Genomic DNA, 19,354 nt, shown 5'->3' with positions numbered 1-19,354 from the left:
TGATTCAGTATGTGAAAGGAGAAGATAGAGAATGAATAGAGCAAGGGCCATGAAGCTTCACAAAGTAAAAATGTGCCATTAAGGATACCTAGTGTGGGACTTCCCTGGTGGCGCAGTGGTTAAGAATCCACCTGCCAATTCAGGGGACACAGGTTTGGTCCCTGGTCCAGGAGGATCCCACATGCCGCGGAGCAACTAAGCCCGTTCGCCACAACTGAGCCTGCGCTCTAGAGCCCGTGTGCCACAACTACGGAGCCCGTGTGCTGCAGTTACTGAAGCCCGCGCGCCTAGAGCCCACGCTCTGCAACAAGGGAAGCCACCACAATGTGAAGCATGCGCACCGCAACGAAGAGTAGCCCCCGCTTGCCGCAACGCAGCAGTGAAAGCCCGTGCACAGCGACAAAGACCAAACACAGCGAAAACAAACAAAAAGCAACAACAACAAAAGAATACCTAGTGTGTGTGTGGTGGCGGGTTAGTTCACATGGCAATATACTTGGGCAGTTCGTTATCTGATGGACCAATGCTTCTTACTTCTTGCTCTCTCTTCCATTCAGAAGCAAAGAAGCAAAGGCAAGAGATAAAAACAACAGTCTACTAGACTACAAACCGTTCTTATAGACTACTATAAAAATTAAACATTCTCTCTCGCTCCCCCACCCCCTCCCCTCAAGATCACTGATCATTAAATGCAAGTCTAAGGTTCTTACTGGTAGCAATTTATAGCAAATGTTTTAATATTAGTATATGTTTTCCAAGTCTCCTAGCTCTTCTAAAGTTGCATTAACCAGGCGGAGGGATGTTCCAGGCAGAAAGAAGAGGAAGTGCCTAAGGCAGAGAGGCATGAAACAGCACGAGGTGCGCTGCCAGGAGAGGGGTGGCTAGGAACGCCAAGTAATTTTGCATTTCTGGAGACTAAATGAGAGACACGGAGTGAAAGAGGCCACGACATAAAGAGCCAGATGCCACTAAAATGTCCAACTACAGGAATGCCCCAGAAGAATCTGGGTTTTAGGTTCGTTGCTCTGTCTACTATGGCACAAGATGGCACCTCAGAAGACAAGAGGATGTACAGGCCAGAGGCTACTTCCTAGAGCCTGGATTCTCCAATGTTAACTATTCCTGGATGTCCACTATAGAACTATTCTGAGGATAACGTGAGAGCACTGGACCCAGGGACCAGTCTGGAAACTCAAGTGCACCACTGGGCCACTCAAGGTCTCTCCCCTGGCAAACCCCCCTGAATCTCGGACTGCCTCAGATGATGCCTCGGGTGATGGATGGCTGTATAACCAGCTGTCCCTGACAGACTGCAAAGTGTAGGTGGGTAAGCGGATACCCTTGACCGCCACTCAAGGTCTGAAGTAGAAGCTCCTAGTAAACAGTAGAAGAGAACCTGCCAAATACATGTTAATTATGCTGAATTTGTACTGAAGTATCCTAACAAACAGAAGCACTTAGACACCACTGACTTTTGTTGCCTTCATTTTCCCTAACTTAACATCTGAAAAAGCATGGTACTTGCCAGCTAATGGAACGCTTTGGTAAATAGAATGTTGTCACCCAGTTCTGTCTACACATTTCCTACCAGCCTTACAGTTTCCTTGGGTTGCCTCAGGGGAACCCGGGGGCTACGTCACACTAGTCACAGAAGTTTATGTCAGATTGTAGCTCATTTCCCAATCCTCTGCAACTGCTCTTCATCCGCCCCCAGCCAGAACAACTCACAGCAAAGCGCTAATGCATGAAACTCCAAAAACAATAAGTAGCACTTATTTCTATCAGCTGAAAATCTCATTCCTTACCTCAAACTTAGCCCCACAGCTCTGCCTTGCCCTGACTTCCTCACCTTTTTTATTTCTAACCATCCAAAAAAGGCAAAGCTGAGCATTTGTTCCTAATACCCCTTCTCTAAAATGTTCTTTTCCTTTCTGTCATCAAAACCTTCTTTTCCCACAGTCAAGCTAACAAAATCTCACTTCCTGGATTTCACAGGCCATTTCCATCTGTAATAGCCCCTTCCCTTGACTTAATTCCTGTGATATTATTCATTTTATAATAATGTATCTCACGTTGTCATCCAAACTAGCTTATACATTCTTTAAAAGCCCAAAGGAAGGCTTATACATTTCTATGCCCCACGTGTGATGCCCACAGTGAGGTAGCTGAAGTTTGGGCTCAGTAAATCTCCATGTAACAATACAGTCGGTCCTCCGTATCCGCGGGTTCTGCACCTGCAGATTCAACCAATCACGGATCGAAAATATTTGGAAAAAAATTTCAAAAAGTTCCAAAGAGCACAACTTGAATTTGCTGCACACTGGCAACTATTTACATAGCACTTACATTGCATTTACACTATTCACATAGTATTTACACTGTATTAGATATTATAAGTAATCTAGAGATGATTTGGAGGATGTGCAGATGTGCGTAGGTTATATGGAAATATCATTTTATATAAGGGACTTGAGCATCTACAGATTTTGGTATCTGCTGGTGTCCTGGAACCCATCCCTCACAGATACCAAGGGACGACTGTAATCACATTGACATCGACATGAATTTCTTCAACCAGTATTTTTATTCATAAAGGTAACAGTAAGGTCCTCAAGAGCCTTTGGAACTAGAAAGAGACTGAGGGCATTTTCCAGATTTATTTAAAAGGAAAAATTAAGACTAAAGGGGTAAGAACCTTGGCCAAAGTTAAAGAAACGATAATGAGTGTACCCACTTTACGAAAGGAAGTGTTTAATAAACTAAACCCCAATCCCTCTGACAAAGTTATCCTTACCCTCAAGTCAATATTTTTCTGCATTAAACAGAGGGTGGTATGCATCAGCACTAAAGTACAATGCCAAAGGTAATTACTCTTATTATCTGGAAAATTCCTGAATTACTTTCTTCCCATTGCTAAAGCAGATGTGCCCTTAACATCCAGAGCAAACCCATTAAGACTATAACAGTAAAAAGTCAGAGAAGGCGAAATGCATAAAAAAATCTTGGAAGCTTTACACTGGATAGTGACAAGAAGCCACAAAGTGTAAATGACCCAGAAGCAGAATTGATTTTGTTTTTGATCTAAACTGTGTCCCGTTATAATTGCTGTGATTTACAGGCTCAGTGCTTTAACCCATGGGCTGTTTCCCGCCACAGGAAGGAACTGGGTAGTCATTAAAAAACTGTCACATAAATAGCCACTTACCAGCTCACCTGGGGAGTGTAATGTTGTACAAGTAGTAAAGAATGCCAATTTTATTTATTTTACTACTTGTAAACTCCCTGAGGAAAGGGGCGAGCTGGTAAGTTTCCTGACCATTCAACCCTTAATTATCCATACAAGCAGATCAGAGAAGAGTCACAGAGAAGTCAAAATGAATAATCAAAAAACTTTTATAATCAGCTTTGTAATGAATTCAGATGCTTCCAGGCACCTTCTTTCCTTAAATGAATAGGGACCACCAGCCTGAAAAGTGCTAGAGCACAGAGGTCAAATACGCTGGTCTTGGAGTCATAGGACCAAGGTATCGGTACTTGATTGGAAACTCACTAGTCGTATAATCTCAAGCAAGCTATTTAACCTCTATAATTTTCCATTCCCTCATCTGTAAAATAAGGAAGCTAAAACCAACTGCCTTACTGGTTTGCGGAGAAGATTAAATGTAAGGGATTTGATGTATTCGGCACAGCACTTCACAAATATTTAATAAATATGTATTTTAGTATTGGTAGCGTTTAAGGACTGAATGGAAATCAGCAGGGAGGAGGGAAAGAAAGAAGATGTACTCATGGTCAAGTGTACTGCAAAGTGAAGGACAAGTCACTTGAAGGCCAACTGCTACTCTTATAAAAATATCTGAGGAACATGCATGTCCCCTAATTGCTTTCGTGAAAACCAAGGTTTTTAACCAGCTACCTATTCTAGGAATGCAAGTAGAGAAATTTGCTTTTCTTCCTACTTGAAAGGGTTTCCTCCCTATGTTTTCTGGAAGCCCACCTGTCACACAGGTTGGGAACCCTGGTTCAGTGCAATAGAGGCTTCTAGGGCTACCTAACCAGCAGAGAAGGTGGAACTCATACATTACCTGCGCCCAGTGGTTTTTAAATACAATCATGCATGTTTCTGGGTCAACTCCCTGCAAGCTCACAGCCTGCCGGAGTTTGCCTTCTGTCGCAACCGATGACATCATAAGCCTTCATAAACCAAATGCTTCTAAGTCATATTTAATTTTCATGAAAATTTGGTAAGCAGTCACTAACTTTCAAGTATCACAGTAGAAATGTAACTTCTTCACATTTCATTGTCACCTTCGAAACCTGTAATGACAATAACAAAAAATGCATCCCATTACATTCATATATTAAATAGGACACTGGCTTAAGTTAAAATCAAAACACAGACATTCTCAAAGTCCAACACTGAGCAAAATATCAACAAAATAGACATTTATACTCAACCTAAAGCCTTTCTTCTGTTTTCTCTCACTTTGCTACTAAATATATAAAATAATGATGCTACCAAAGCTACATGAATAAATTAAACAATTATTGGATTTATTCTCTCCACTATCACCAACCACAACCCCTCAGATTATTATTCTAAATCACTCAAATCTACTTTCCAGAAGCAATAAACTATGATAGCAATGTTAGTGGTGTTTAGAAACACCCAGAAACAGGAAGATCATTAGTTAATAGTGACTGAAATAAATGGCTTGATGTAACTTAGGGGAGTATAACACAGCACGCAGACTCCTGGGTCCAATAATACCAATTTTTTTAATCAATGACTGTCATAATGGAATTGAAAGCATTCTCAGTCATTTCGTGGCTACAACCTAAGTTAAGGTTCCCAGCTTTCCTGAAAAATAAGAGAATTCCAAGTAACCTTGACAAATCAGATAGAAATGATCCATCAAAAACAAGAGAGTGCTTACTTGGTGTGAGGACAAGGCAGCAGCGCACTTATCAATGAAAAATGAGTTATGTGGACAAAATATGAAGAAAGCCTGACTCCAACAGGGCCAGTGGGGAGAAAAAGAGATACTGGGGTCACAGAGTATACAGGCAATGTGATCCAGTTGTGTGGTGCTAACTCTCTGACAAAAGCACTAAGATACTGGTATTATTATCTTAGATTCATCAGCCCAAAAAAGGACTGGGGACAGTTCAAAACGTTATTTGTTTAGTGTACAGACTAGAGAGAGAGTTCAGAGAAAAGTAATTACATTATAATTACCAGAGCACTGGAAAACAAAGTCCATGATAAAATTTCCAGACTCGTAGTACCAAAAGATTTAGGAAAAAAAAAAAAAAGAGGCTATTTTCAACTGAGTAACATGAAGGGTATTACAAGGAGAACACTGATCAACTATTCCTCCTATAAACAATAAAATGTGAGAGGGGGGACTTCAAGTGATGATTCAGGTTAGACTTATTGATCAAGTTCTTTGTGGGAAGAGAAATTAAACATTGGAAAATAGTTAAAGGAATATTCAAAACAAGTACTTCTGTTGGGGGTGTAGAAGACTAGCCAATCAACATTAAAAGATCTTTATAATAAGTTTTAGTACATAAGAAAAGAAAACTTGTAAGAATTAATAATTCTGGGGAAAGAAACATTTCTTAAGGAGAATGATGGGGGATTAAGGTGTGTGGAAAGAGGGAAGCCTGTTAGAAGGAGGACTGCGTAGATATTGTAAGTGAAACAGTTTACTTGTATCTTTCACGACTATGTTTTATTATGTAAATTGGTGAATTCCCCAACATATAATTCTTAATAATGCAAATGTGTTGTTTTCTTTTTTTTTTATAAATTTATTTATTTATTTTTGGCTGTGTTGGGTCTTCGTTGCTGCACATGGGCTTTCTCTAGTTGCAGCGAGCAGGGGCTGCTCTTCTTTGCGGTGCACAGGCTTCTCATTGCAGTGGCTCCTCTTGTTGCAGAGCACGGGCTCTAGAGCACAGGCTCAGTAGTTGTGGCACGTGGGCTCAGTAGTTGTGGCGTGCGGGCTCAGTAGTTGTGGCTCACGGGCTCTAGAGTGCAGGCTCAGTAGTTGTGGCGCACGGGCTTCATTGCTCCATGGCATGTGGGATTTTCCCAGACCAGGACTCAAACCCGTGTGCCCTGCATTGGCAGGTGGATTCTTAACCACTGTGCCACCAGGGAAGCCCAAATGTGTTGTTTTCAATAAGACACTGCCCGTTACCAACATGGCCCTTTGCCACTGAGATGCATGTTACACTGCGCCCAACTGGTGTTTTAAAAATCACGAGTGGCTACCCATGCACGCAGAGTATGTGTTCCCAGTCACACACACACACACACACACACACACACACACACACTCCCTGTGATCCTCCCGCCACTCTCTTGACCTCACTTTGGTTCGCAGGCTAGCCCTTCTAGACAGCATCTCATTGTGCAACCCTGTTTTAAGTGATAAGAGATAAAACAAGTTCTGATTCAACTTCCTTGTTGTCCTAAACACTACATTTCTTTGAAAATGTCAAGGTCTCTTATTCAGATGGTGTAATGATAACAACGAAGAAAATCAGAGTGTTTGGGTTTATCCCAGAGGTTGAAAAAGTTGAAGACTCTCTGAGATGCCTTCCAGCTCTGGGATTCTCAGATTCTTCTTTGAAGGTATGAAGGGAACGTAAATCATGCCAATTGCCTCTAAATCAAAAATAGAAAGATGCTCTCTAAGATCCTTCACATTAGTTCTTTGTTTCTGTGCGAGGGCTTTCTCTAGTTGCGGCAAGTGGGGGCCACTCTTCATCGCGGTGTGCGGGCCTCTCACTATCGTGGCCTCTCTTGTTGCGGACGCACAGGCTCAGTAGTTGTGGCTCACGGGCCTAGTTGCTCCGCGGCATGTGGGATCCTCCCAGACCAGGGCTCGAACCCGCGTCCCCTGCATTGGCAGGCAGACTCTCAACCACTGCGCCACCAGGGGAGCCCCCACATTAGTTCTTAAAGGGACTTCACATGCAGTCTTTTCAGATAGTGCGACCACAGTACAGACAGGATAAATATCTTAGCCGAGGCCAAAAACTTACAAGTCAGTTTTGATGGAGACAGAAATGTCTCTTGACTCCTAGTCCAGTGTTCTCTCTAGAAACTGTATTCTCCTTGCTCCTGGCTATAATCCCTAGCCCTAGTCCCTTAAGGAATCTGTATCTTCTCTGAGAAAAGTACATCTCACTTGGTTGATGCTTATCCAATCATACTCTTGAGGCAGATGCCTGAAAAATCTAAATATGCCATGAATACAGAAACCACAACATCGAGAGAACCTGGGAGAGAAAGCAGAGGGGGAGGCAAGTCCAGCAAGCCACGTTTGGGAAGCGAAAAGCTATTGCAGGAGACCCTGTCAAAGAAAACACCACCTAAGCACCCAGAGGCCACTCTCTCTCTCATTCCCAGGTTAAAGTGGTAAAGCACTGGCATGTCCACAGGGCAGTGTGAAAATGAAAGAGATGGGGCTTCCCTGGTGGCGCAGTGGTTGAGAATCTGCCTGCCAATGCAGGGGACACGGGTTCGAGCCCTGGTCTGGGAGGATCCCACATGCCGCGGAGCGACTAGGCCCATGAGCCACAACTACTGAGCCTGCGCGTCTGGAGCCTGTGCTCCGCAACAAGAGAGGCCGCGATAGTGAGAGGCCCGTGCATCACGATGAAGAGTGGCCCCCGCTCGCCGCAACTAGAGAAAGCCCTCGCACGGAAACGAAGACCCAACACAGCCAAAATTAAATAAATAAAAATAAATAAATTTATAAAAAAAAAAAAAAAAATGAAAGAGATGGCTCCATGTTCATGAGCGATGTTTAAGGACCCATTTCCTCAATCACCAAGGTTTTCAACATATTTCTGCATTTTCCTGTTATCAGCCTTTCCTTTTTCCCATTCCAAGCTTTTTACTTAACTCTCAGACAACAGCTAAAAACCCCAAATGAAGAAGACAGAAGGACAATACTAAGCAAAAGGCTGTGAGCAGGTAGGAGAGGCTGCAGGTGCTAGATCGTGTGCTTATGGCATGTGGTATCGCTAGATGTCACCGCTTCTTGCCCTCTGCTCTCTTCAGCCTAAGGCGTCTGAAGTTGGGAATGGTTAGGGTAAAGCTTGCTGCTCTTGGCACACATGCAGCCTGTTCTCCCCATAAATACACACATGCACATCAACTCTAATTTCATGCCTGAGAGAAAGCTCTAGAAATTGTTTAGCCCCTAACAAGTGATTTTTTTCCTTTCTTCAAACAAACCACCACCAACAAAAAATACCCAAAGGACTCTTTTTCCCACAGTGGTTGCATGTGGTACTGTGGTACGGTTGTTGAGGTTTTTGGTCTTGGGGGAAAGAGATGAGCTATCAAAATACATGTATGTATTATGTATGTATGTATGAACGTAGGCTGAGATATTAGCACAGTTTCTATACTTCAAAGACAGAACCAACTATATTATTTCCAAAGACATTACTGAGTCATCACATTTATATATCTCATTAATATTATATATAAAAATATTTTGGGCTTCCCTGGTGGCGCAGCGGTTGAGAATCTGCCTGCCAATGCAGGGGACATGGGTTCGAGGCCTGGTCCGGGAAGATCCCACATGCCACGGAGCAACTGGGCCCGTGAGCCACAATTACTGAGCCTGCGTGTCTGGAGCCTGTGCTCCGCAACAAGAGAGGCCGCGATAGTGACAGGCAGGCCCGCGCACCGTGATGAAGAATGGCCCCCGCTTGCCGCAACGGGAGGAAGCCCTCGCACAGAAACGAAGACCCAACACAGCCATAAGTAAATAAATAAATAAATAAAAATTAAAAAAAAAAAATTTTCCATCAATAAGGAGAGAAAAATTCTATTAAATGTTGTTAAAGACAGCGATAACTGACATAAGAATTACCTGTATTTTTATTTGCCCTTTTTTGAAAGTATATGGTATCTTTTATTTGACTATGAAAAAAGCACAAGCATATGCTTCCATATCACGGAATTATAAAATGTACCACATAATCATAAAAGCCTAGATTCTAGTCATCTAGATCATACCTTTTTCCAATGTAAAAATTCCTTCTACCTCCCTCCCAGACAGACATCTTATCTAATTTCAGACCCTCTCAAAAACTACATTACTTAGGAGAGCTGTAAATGGGTCAAAATCACATTTTTTCCTGAACTACCAATAACTATATTTTAATATAGCTCTCTTTCACTATCAGGCTGAACTTCTAATGTATACGTTTTGGCATTTAATTATATAGTATTTCATACCATCCTTCAATTCTTCTACATATTTAAATATAATATCCTCTAATAATGGACTATAAAAAAATCCTGAAGGGAAAGAAGTGGGTGGCCACCTTAAGGGAGACACAGCCAAGGGAACATTTTTATTAAGGGAAAAGTGATCATATTTGTAGGTCTAATGAGAAGGAATCAACGAACATGGAGAATTTGAAGATACCAAAAAAATAAAAGGGGATTTTGATGGAGCAAGAGGAGGAGAAAGGCGAGGTCAAGAGCACAGTTAGGAGAGACCTAGAGAAAAAAGAGAAGCAAGGCCGAGTCTTTTCCTAGTGAGTCACCAAATCTTGAACTTGATGGAAAGGCTCTCTTCCTACCTTTCCTTCTCCTTCCCTCCTGATATACCTCTGGTTGGTTTCTGGAGACAGTCAGAGAGGATAGGTGGATTTAAAGTGGGGAACAAAGCATCAGGGTTAAGAGTTTTTAGCTCAGTTCTCCAAGCATGGAAGTCAGAAAACTTAGGTCCCTACTGAGGGACTTAAGCTTTGACTGGGAGACAGGGCCCAGGACTCTAGCTCCAGCTCTAACCAGCGGGAGACTCGTGGTTTGGAACCTCGCTTCGGGAGAGTAGTTAGGACTAAATGATTATTTCTTAGGTCTCTCCCAGCTCAAAAGTCATCATTTTACATACTCTTTTGCAACTGTTATACTAATTGGGGAGGGGTAATCAGACAATCATTAAAGGAGGATAATGGCCATGGTACAAAAATCTTTGAAAGAATTCTAGTTGTAAACAGGATTCTACCTGTATTCTTTCATGATTAATGCATATTTCACTTAAGGAACCTAAAGCACAGAAATCAACCATCTCAAGTATAATTTGTGTTTGGTTTGTTTTTTTCCTGAGCAACTGCCAGTAGAAAAACTCATTGTTTTAGAATGCACTTCAGAAGGCTCTGAATTGGCTGCTATTAAATACATAAAGAGTCTATTACTGTAAATGTGCTTATCAAGTAAAATTCCATCTAAGGGTGAAGACTCTTCAAATACTGGGAAAACCTGAAGAGATGGGAACCGTGTGCCCTCAACTATAACTAATAGCAGTGGGGGGAATTCATTTTGGGTCAGACTACCTCAGACAACCTCTACTTACAGCCTAATAAAATCCTATTAAGACTAAATCCTCCCTGTTCTCTAATCCTCTGGCCCAGTTTCCTTTTCTCTCTTGCTGTCGTATCACATGGCAATGCTGGGCTGTTGGAAATAAAGCCAGCATCTAATAGCCCCGACTCTCCTGGACCCTGTCCTAAGATTCCCTCAACTTGTTGGCTCATTCATTGTTCACTATCCATCATTTCAGTAAAGTACACCTTGTTTTGTTCCCTCAAGTTGTAGGTCACCAGTTAACACAGAGGGTGTACGCAAAGAAAATTCTTGCAACATGTGCATTCCAAATGGTTTCAGGCTTTGATAAATGCATGCCTCAAAATAGTAACCAGATTGCAGAAAACTGTTATTAATGTCATGAAATAATTCCACCATGTTTTACATCTTAATTTCACTAAAACAAGCTGCCAGCCAACTAGGTCATACCCGAGTGCCATGCAAGTGACTGGTAAACAGAATAAATGGAGAAGAAAAATTAAAATTAATATTCAAAACATAACTAAAATTTGTTATGGGACTTAATTTTTAAGGCTGCTTAAGAAATTAAACCCCTAGTGGCAAGGATTTGGAATGTAAAAATTATAGCTTTTGAAAATTGTAGCAAGTGAATGGTGACTGAAAAGGAAAGTCTCTTATACACATGGAGTAATTTGTCAAAACGTGAAAACTGGACCACTCTTGGGTAAAGTCTCCCCAACAACCCAATCAGTCACTATCATCTTGGTAGTATGCACCGTCCTGCCACATCACTGTCTTGCTGAAAGCTATTAAGGGACAACTCAGTTACAATATCTGCCATAAAACCCTAAAATTTAGCTAAGGTAAATTCAGAGATAAATTTATCTGACAAATTCTGTGGGATAGTATTTTAAAGCAGAGATTTGAGGTAGATGCTTGGAATCTCTCTCTAAGAAGAACTCTCTCATACTAATGAAGCTCTTCTCAATAAATGTTCCTGGATAAAAAATATGTAAGTTTTTGACCAACATGTCTTGGTCACTATCCCTAGAAAAGGAGGTGCCTTTGGAAAGTTATGCTGTTTAGTCTAATACTTGTCTTTGCAGCTCTATCAATCAGAATTAGCTCCCTACCAGCGGCCTTTCAAATGCCTTTATGTGAAAAATTTCAAATATGCAACCTGCACTGTAATTAAGATGATGTGATGATTATCTTTTGGAATAGCAACGTGAAAAAATCTCCTTTTCGAAAATGTCCTTCATCCATGCATGGTTTAAGACATACTAAGTGCAATGAGTGTAGTAACAATAAAATTCCATATATGTCCACCAATCTCACAAACTGTGGGCATATTCTTCTGGAGAGAGGTGGCTATAGTTTTCAGCCAATTCTAAAAAGGGTCCATGAATTTCTCCCCTTCAAAAATGTTTAAAAGCCACTTTAAAGATGCATTCATTGTAAAACCATGAAGAGTCCCAAAACAGAGACTAACAGCCAGTTCAAATTCTAAAGGTGTTACTGAAGAGACAGCCATAGAGCTTTTGTGACTTCGGTGATACAAAAAATTCCATTTCAGCAGCTTGGGGGTTGTTCCAGCCTGTGAGTAACCATGATCTTGAGTAACAGTCAGGGAAGGCCTCAGTGCCTTACAAATTTCATGGCTGGTTAGATACTTCAACTCAAAACACTGCAAGGTGTGGCATCAGAGATACAAAGTGATTAGAATTTATTATAATGTCAGCAACAGGCTCAAAGAACATGGTCCTATGCCAATTAGGACAAAGCACCTTTCTTCACCAGTCTATGAAATGGGCCACAAGGAGTTTGGGGGCCTTTTGTGCACTACAGACATGACAGAAATGGAGTAAATCACTGGTACTTGAAATAGCCAATACAGGTATCTTGGAATTACAGATGGAATAATATTAGTACTTATGTGGTAACCTAAGACCACAAAGTTCTAATTTCACATTTCTTTACTTTTTATGAACATAAAAACAATGAAAGACTTCCTCACATGTAAATATAATAATCTAACAAATGGTATCACTGCTGTACCAGAATTTAAAAGACTATATTTTCTCATCCAAGAGTAGGCAAAAGATTCTAGAAGTTCATAATAAAAATGTACTGGTTTAAAGTAGTTAACCACTCACATATGTATTATTGCTATGATCAGTTTATCATCAAGATGTCATCTTGATAAAAATAAAAAGCCAAATCTAGAATCACTGAAAACTTTCAGGGGGAAGAAGATTTTATCTTGAAATCTCTCCCTCCTCAGTAACAGCTACATGGGCCTCAGTTATATACTATCAGTGTCCAGATTTACACATTTCAAGAGGTGACTTAGGAGAAATAAAAATGGGTCCATCTCATACACCTCAGGTGAGAACATAAACTGGTGTTCTACCTGCAAAGGGCAATTTGGTAACAGTCTTCAAAACTGAATTTGATCAGCAAAACCACTTGTGTGCATTTATCCTATAAATATACTTTTACCTTACAAAATGACAAATTGAATAATAGCAAAGAGTTGACACTTACTGAGCACTTCTCTGTGCCAGATACTATTCTGAAGACATTACACCATTAACTCATTAAATTTTCTCAGCAATCCTGTGAACTACATTTCCCTCTTCTACAGATTAGGAAACTGAGGCATAGAGAAGCGAAGGAGCTGGTCTAATCAAGGTCACACAGATATTCTGGGGTCTAACCTAGGCACATTCTCTTAACCACTAGCACCTCTCTAACTACAGAGATATCCTTTGTAGCATTGTTTAGATAGTAAACAATTGGAAAGATCCCAAACATCCATTAGCAATGGTCTGGTTAAATAAATATGGCACTTCTATATAATGAACTAACTATGTCACAATTTTTAAAAGGATGCAGCAGATCAGCCAAGATGGCAGAGTAGAAAGGCCCTGAGCTCACCTCCTTCCACAATCACATCAAAATCACAACTATTTGCAGAAAAAGACCGAAACCTATCAGAAAAGACCTCTTCCAATTAAAGACATATAGAAGGAACCACAAGGAGATGGGTAGGAGGGGCAGAGTTGCAATCTAATCAATACCCACAAACTGGAGAATAATTATATTACAGAAATTCTCCCACAGGAGTGAGAGTTACAAGCCCCACGTTGAGCTCTCCCGCCTGGGGGTCCTGCACCAGGAATATGAGCCCCACAGCATTCAGCTTTGAAGGCCAGCAGGGCTTAATTTCTGGAGTCCCAAAGGACAGGGAAAGAGACATTTCACTCGTAAAGGGAGTACACAAAATCTCACAAGCACTGGGACCCAGGGTAAAAGCAGTAATTTGATAAGAGGCTGAGCTAGACCTACCTGCTGGTCTTGGACAGTCTCCCAAGAGTGGCAAGGGGCAACTGCAGCTCACCCTGGGGACACAGACACTGGCAGCAGCCATTCTTGGGAGCCCCTTCTACCACATGGACACTGGTTTTGGTGGGCACCATTGTAATGTCCTCTCTCTAGCACATTAGTACCAAGACCTGGCCCCAGTCAACAGCCTACAGGCACGAGCGCTGGGAGGCCTCAGGCCAAGCAACTAAGTGGGTGGAGACACAGCAGGCTGCCTAAAGACTTCCTGAGCCCACAGCCACCTCTAGACACGCCTCTAGAAACAGCCCTGCACACTAGAGGTCCAAGACCCAATTCCACCCACCAGGCGGCAGACACCAGACACAAGAAAACCACAATCCTGCAGCCTGCAGACCCAGCCAGCCCACAGCAGGCCAGACCCACCCGGGACCATCTGGGCCCCGGCCCAGCTCACCTGCAGACCAACACAAGCTTCACGACACCCCAGACCCTATACCCAACTTTGTCAGGAACCACACCCTCACCACCAGCAACCTGACACCAGCTATGGGATTCCTGGGCCCTGCAACCAAACTCCAGGACCTGGCTCTGCCTGCAAGTAGTCTGGCACTAACCCCAGGACCTGGCTTCACCCACCAGTGGGTAGGAAACAGCCCTGAAGTCTTCTGGACCCTGACTCTGCTCACCAGTGAGCCAGCAGTAGCCCTGGGGCCCACTGGGGTTCTGTAGTCAGCCACCTCTTAACCAGAGCTCACCAAGTAGAAGCCAGCAGCCTCCACAAAAGGCAGGGCCTGGCAACCAACTGGGACAGGGGCCAAGCAAGCCCACCAGACCGCCCACATAGTCAACCTGCCACAAGAGAAGGACCCATGCAGCCCTCATGGGGGGAACCCCTAGAGCATATAGCTTGGGTGATGAGCGGGGCATGTGCTACTGGGATGCACAGGGCGTCTCCTACAGAGGGCCACTTCTCCAAGGCTGAGAAATGTAACTAACCTACCACATACATAAAAATACAAAGAGTAACTTAGACAAAATGAGGAGGCAGAGAAAGATGTTCCAGATGAAGAAACAAGATAAAACCCCAGAAGAAGAACTAAGTGAAGTCGAAACAGGCAATCTTCCCAAGAAAGAGTTCAGGGTAATGATCATAAAGATGGTCAAACAACTCGGGAGAAGAATGGATGCACAGAGTGAGAAGTTAGAAGTTTTTAATAAAGAGTTAGAAAATATAAAGGATAAACAAACAGAGACAAAAAATACAATAACTGAAATGAAAAATATATTAGAAGGATTCAGCAGTAGACTAAATGATGCAGAGGAACAAATCAGTGAGCTGGAAGACAGAGCAGTTGGAAATCACTGCTGCTGAACAGAAAAATGAATAAAGAATGAAAAGAAGTGAGGACAATTTAAGGGAACTCTGGGACAACATCAAGTGCAATAATATTCACATTATAGGGGTCCCAGAAGGAGAAAAGAGAGAGAAAAGGGTTGAGAACACATTTGAAGACATAATAGCTGAAAATTTCTGTAACACTGGAAAGGAAGTAATCACCCAAGTCCAGGAAGCACAGAGTCCCATACAGGATTAACCCAAAGAGGAACACATCAAGACACATAGTAATTAAAAAAAGAAAATGATAAGGGAGAATAGTAAAAGCAGCAAAGCAAAAAGCAACAAATAACATACAAAGGTTATAGCTGATTTTTCAACAGAAACTCTGCAGGCCAGAAGGGATGGCACAATCTATTTAAAGGGATGAAAGGGGAAAATCTACAACCAAGAATACTCTACCCAGCAAGGCTCTCATTCAGATCTGAGGGAGAAATCAAAAGCTTTACAGACAAGCAAAAGCTAAAAGAGTTCAGCACCACCAAACTAGCTTTACAACAAATGTTAAAGAAACTTCTCTAGGTGAAAAAGAAAAGGCTACAACTAGAAACAAGAAAATTACGAAATGAAAAAGCTCATTAGTAAAGGCAAACAGATAGTAAAGGTAGGAAATCATCCACACACAAAGCTAGTAGGAAGGTTAAGGGACAAAAGTAGTAAAATAATCTATATCCACAATAAGCAGTTAAGAGATACTCAAAACAATTAGATGTAAAACATGATATCAAAAATAGTAATCATGATGGGAGGAGAATACAAATGCAGGCTTTTTAAAATGCATTTGAAATTAAGATTTCAATTTAATTAAAATTTAAAACAATCACATATATAGAGAGATTTCTATATAAAAACCACATGGTAACAACAAACCAAAAATCTCTAATAGATATACACACAGAATAGGAAAAGGAATCCAACATGACACTAAAGACAGTCATCAAATCACAGGAGAAGAGAACAAAAGAAGAAGAAAGGGGGGGTGGGGGAAGAGGTACAAAACAACACCAAAACAATTAACAAAATGGCAACAAGAACAGACATATTGAAAATTACCATAAATGTAAATGAACTAAATGCTCCAATCAAAAGAGAGTGGCTGAATGGATAAACAAACAAGAACCCTATATATGCTGCCTACAGGAGACTCACTTCAGATTTAAAGACACACGCAAACTGAAAGTGAGAGTATAGAAGAAAGATATTCCATAAAAATGGAAATCAAAAGAAAGCCAAGTAGCAATACTTATATCAGACAAAATAGACTTTAGCATAAAGACTGTAATAAGAGACAAAGAAAGACACTACATAATGTTCAAGGGATCAATCCAAGAAGAAGATATAAAAATTGTAAATATACACGCAACCAACCTGAATATATGAGGCAAATATTAACAGACATAAAAGGAGAAATTGACAGTAACACAATAATAGTAGGGGACTTTAACACGCCACTTACATCAATGGAAAGATCATCCAGACAGAAAATCAGTGAGGAAACACTGGCCTTAAATGACACATTAATTGACATATATATATAAACTATTCCATCTGAAAGCAGCAGAATACACATTCTTTTCAAGTGCACACGAAAAACTCTCCAGGATACATCACATGCTAGGCACAAAACAACTCTCAATAAATTTAAAACTGAAATCATATCAAGCATCTTTTCTGACCAGAACACTAAGAGACTAGAAATCAACTACAAGAAAAATACTGCAAAAAACATAAACACATGAAGGCTAAACAATATGCTACTAAACAACAAATAAATCACTGAAGAAATCAAAGAAGAAATCAAAAAATACCTAGAGGCAAATTAAAATGAAAACACAACAATCCAAAACCTTTGGGACATAGCAAAAGCAGTTCTAAGAGGGAAGTTTACAGAGATACAAGCTTACCTCAGGAAACAAGAAAAATCTCAAACAACCTAACCTTACACCTAACAGGACTTGATAAAAAAGAACAAACAAATTCCAAAGTTAGTAGAAGGAAAGAAATCATAAAGATCAGACCAAAAATAAATGAAATAGAAACAAAGAAAACATAGCAAAGATCAATAAAACTAAAAGTTGATTCTTTGAGAAGATAAAGAAAATTGATTAACCTTTAGCCAGAATCATCAAGAAAAAAGGGGAGAGAACTCAAATCAATAAAATTAGAAATGAAAAAAGGAGAAATTACAACTTACACTGCAGAAATACAAAGGTTCATAAGAGACTACTACAAGCAACTATAAGCCAATGAAATGGATAACCCAGAACAAACGGACAAATTCTTAGAAAGGTACAATCTCCCAAGACGGAACCAGGAAGGAAGAAAAATATGAACAGACTAATTTACAGTAACGAAACTGAATCAGTCATTTAAAAACTCCCAACAAACAAAAGTCCACGACCAGATGGCTTTACAGGTGAGTTCTACAAAACATTTAGAGAAGAGCTAACACCTATCCTTCTGAAACTCTTCCAAAAAATTGCAGAGGAACACTTCTGAACTCATTCTATGAGGTACCACCCTGATACCAAAAACAGGCAAAGAATCACACACACACAAAGGATTACAGGTTAATATCATTGATGAACACAGATGCAAAAATCCTCAGCAAAATATTAGCACACCAAATCCAACAATACGGTAAGAGGATCACACACCATGACTAAGTGGGATTTATCCTAGGGATACAAGGATTTTTCAATATCTGCAAATCAATCAACGTGATACATTAACAAATTAAAGAATAAAAACCATACGATCATCTCAACAGATGCAGAAAAAGCTTCTGACAAAATTTAAAATCCATTTATGATAAAAAAAACTCTCCAGAAAGTGGGTTAAGAGGGAACATTCATCAACATAATAAAAGCCATATATGACAAACCCACAGGTAACATCATACTCAATGGTGAAAGCTGAAAGCATTTCCTCTAAGATCAGGAATAAGACAAGGATGCCCAATCTCACCACTTTTACTCAACATAGTTTTGGAAGTCCTAGCCATAGCACACAGGGAACGAAAAGAAATAAAAGGAATCCAAATTGGAAAGGAAACATGTCATATGCAAACTGTCACTGTTTGCATATGACATGATACTATAAACAGAAAATCCTAAAGAAGCCACCAGAAAACTATTAGAGCTCATCAATTTGGTAAAGTTTCAGAATACAATATTAATATACAGAAATCTGTTGCATTTTTATACAATAACGATGAAATATCAGAAAGAGAAAAATTAAGGAAACAATCCCATTTACCATTGCATCAAAAAGAGTAAAATACCTAGTAATAAACCTACCTAAGGAGGTATAAGACCTGTATTCATAAAACTATAAGACACTGATGAAAGAAGCTGAAGACAACACTAATAGATGGAAAGATATATCATGTTCTTGGATTGTAAGAATTAATACTGTTACAATGACCATAGTCAGATTGGTTCATGATGGCGGAGTAGAAGGACATGTGCTCACTCCCTCTTGCGAGAGCACCAAAATCACAACTAACTACTGAACAATCATCGATAGGAAGACACTGGAACTCACCAAAAAAGATACCCCACATCTAAAAACAAAGGAGAAGCCACAGTGAGATGGTAGGAGGAGCACAATCACAATAAAATCAAATCCCATACCTGCTGCATGGGTGACACACAAACTGGAGAACACTTATACCACAGAAGTCCACCCACTGGAGTGAAGGTTCTGGGCCCCATGTCAGGCTTCCCAACCTGGGGGTCCGGCAATGGGAGGAGGAATTCCTAGAGAATCAGACTTTGAAGGCTACCGGGATTTGATTGCAGGACTTCGACAGGACTGGGGGAAACAGAGACTCCACTCTTGGAGTGCAGGCACAAAGTAGTGTGTGCATCAGGACCCAGGGGAAGGAGCAGTGACCTGCTAGTGTTGGAGGGTCTCCTGCGGAGGCGGGGTGTGGCTGTGTCTCACTGTGAGGAAGAGTACACTGGCAGCGAAAGATCTGGGAAGTACTCCTTGGCGTGAGCCCTCCCAGAGTCCACCATTAGCCCCACCAAAGAGCCCTGTAGGCTCCAGTGTTGGGTCATCTCAGGCCAAACAACCAACAGGGAGGGAACCCAGCCCCACCCATCAGCAGGCAAGTGGATTAAAGTTTTACTGAGCTCTGCCCACCAGAGCAACAGCCAGGTCTATCCACAACCAGTCCCTCCCATCAGGAAACTTGCTCAAGCCTCTTAGACAGCCTCATCCACCAGAGGGCA

The 19,354-nt window shown here is 41.1% G+C and overlaps 1 protein-coding gene across 4 annotated transcripts in view; it reads right to left on the bottom strand.

Annotated features, from left to right (window-relative positions):
- Window positions 1–19,354, bottom strand: part of FHIP1A (FHF complex subunit HOOK interacting protein 1A) — a 272,991-nt gene that overhangs the window by 103,856 nt on the left and 149,781 nt on the right. For 2 of the 4 annotated variants that reach the window (XM_059922608.1, XM_059922607.1), the window contains one exon: window positions 4,086–4,317. In XM_059922608.1, coding sequence (XP_059778591.1) covers window positions 4,086–4,190 — 105 coding nt within the window. In that variant the 5' untranslated portion in view covers window positions 4,191–4,317. Of the gene's footprint in view, window positions 1–453; window positions 541–4,085; window positions 4,318–19,354 lie in introns of those variants that run through there. The other 2 variants (XM_059922609.1, XM_059922611.1) reach the window with 2 other exon arrangements.

Source organism: Balaenoptera ricei, chromosome 5 (assembly GCF_028023285.1).
Source record: "Balaenoptera ricei isolate mBalRic1 chromosome 5, mBalRic1.hap2, whole genome shotgun sequence".
In the NCBI taxonomy this organism is placed as follows: Eukaryota; Metazoa; Chordata; class Mammalia; order Artiodactyla; family Balaenopteridae; genus Balaenoptera; species Balaenoptera ricei.
This window is presented reverse-complemented; position numbering and strand designations above follow the sequence as displayed.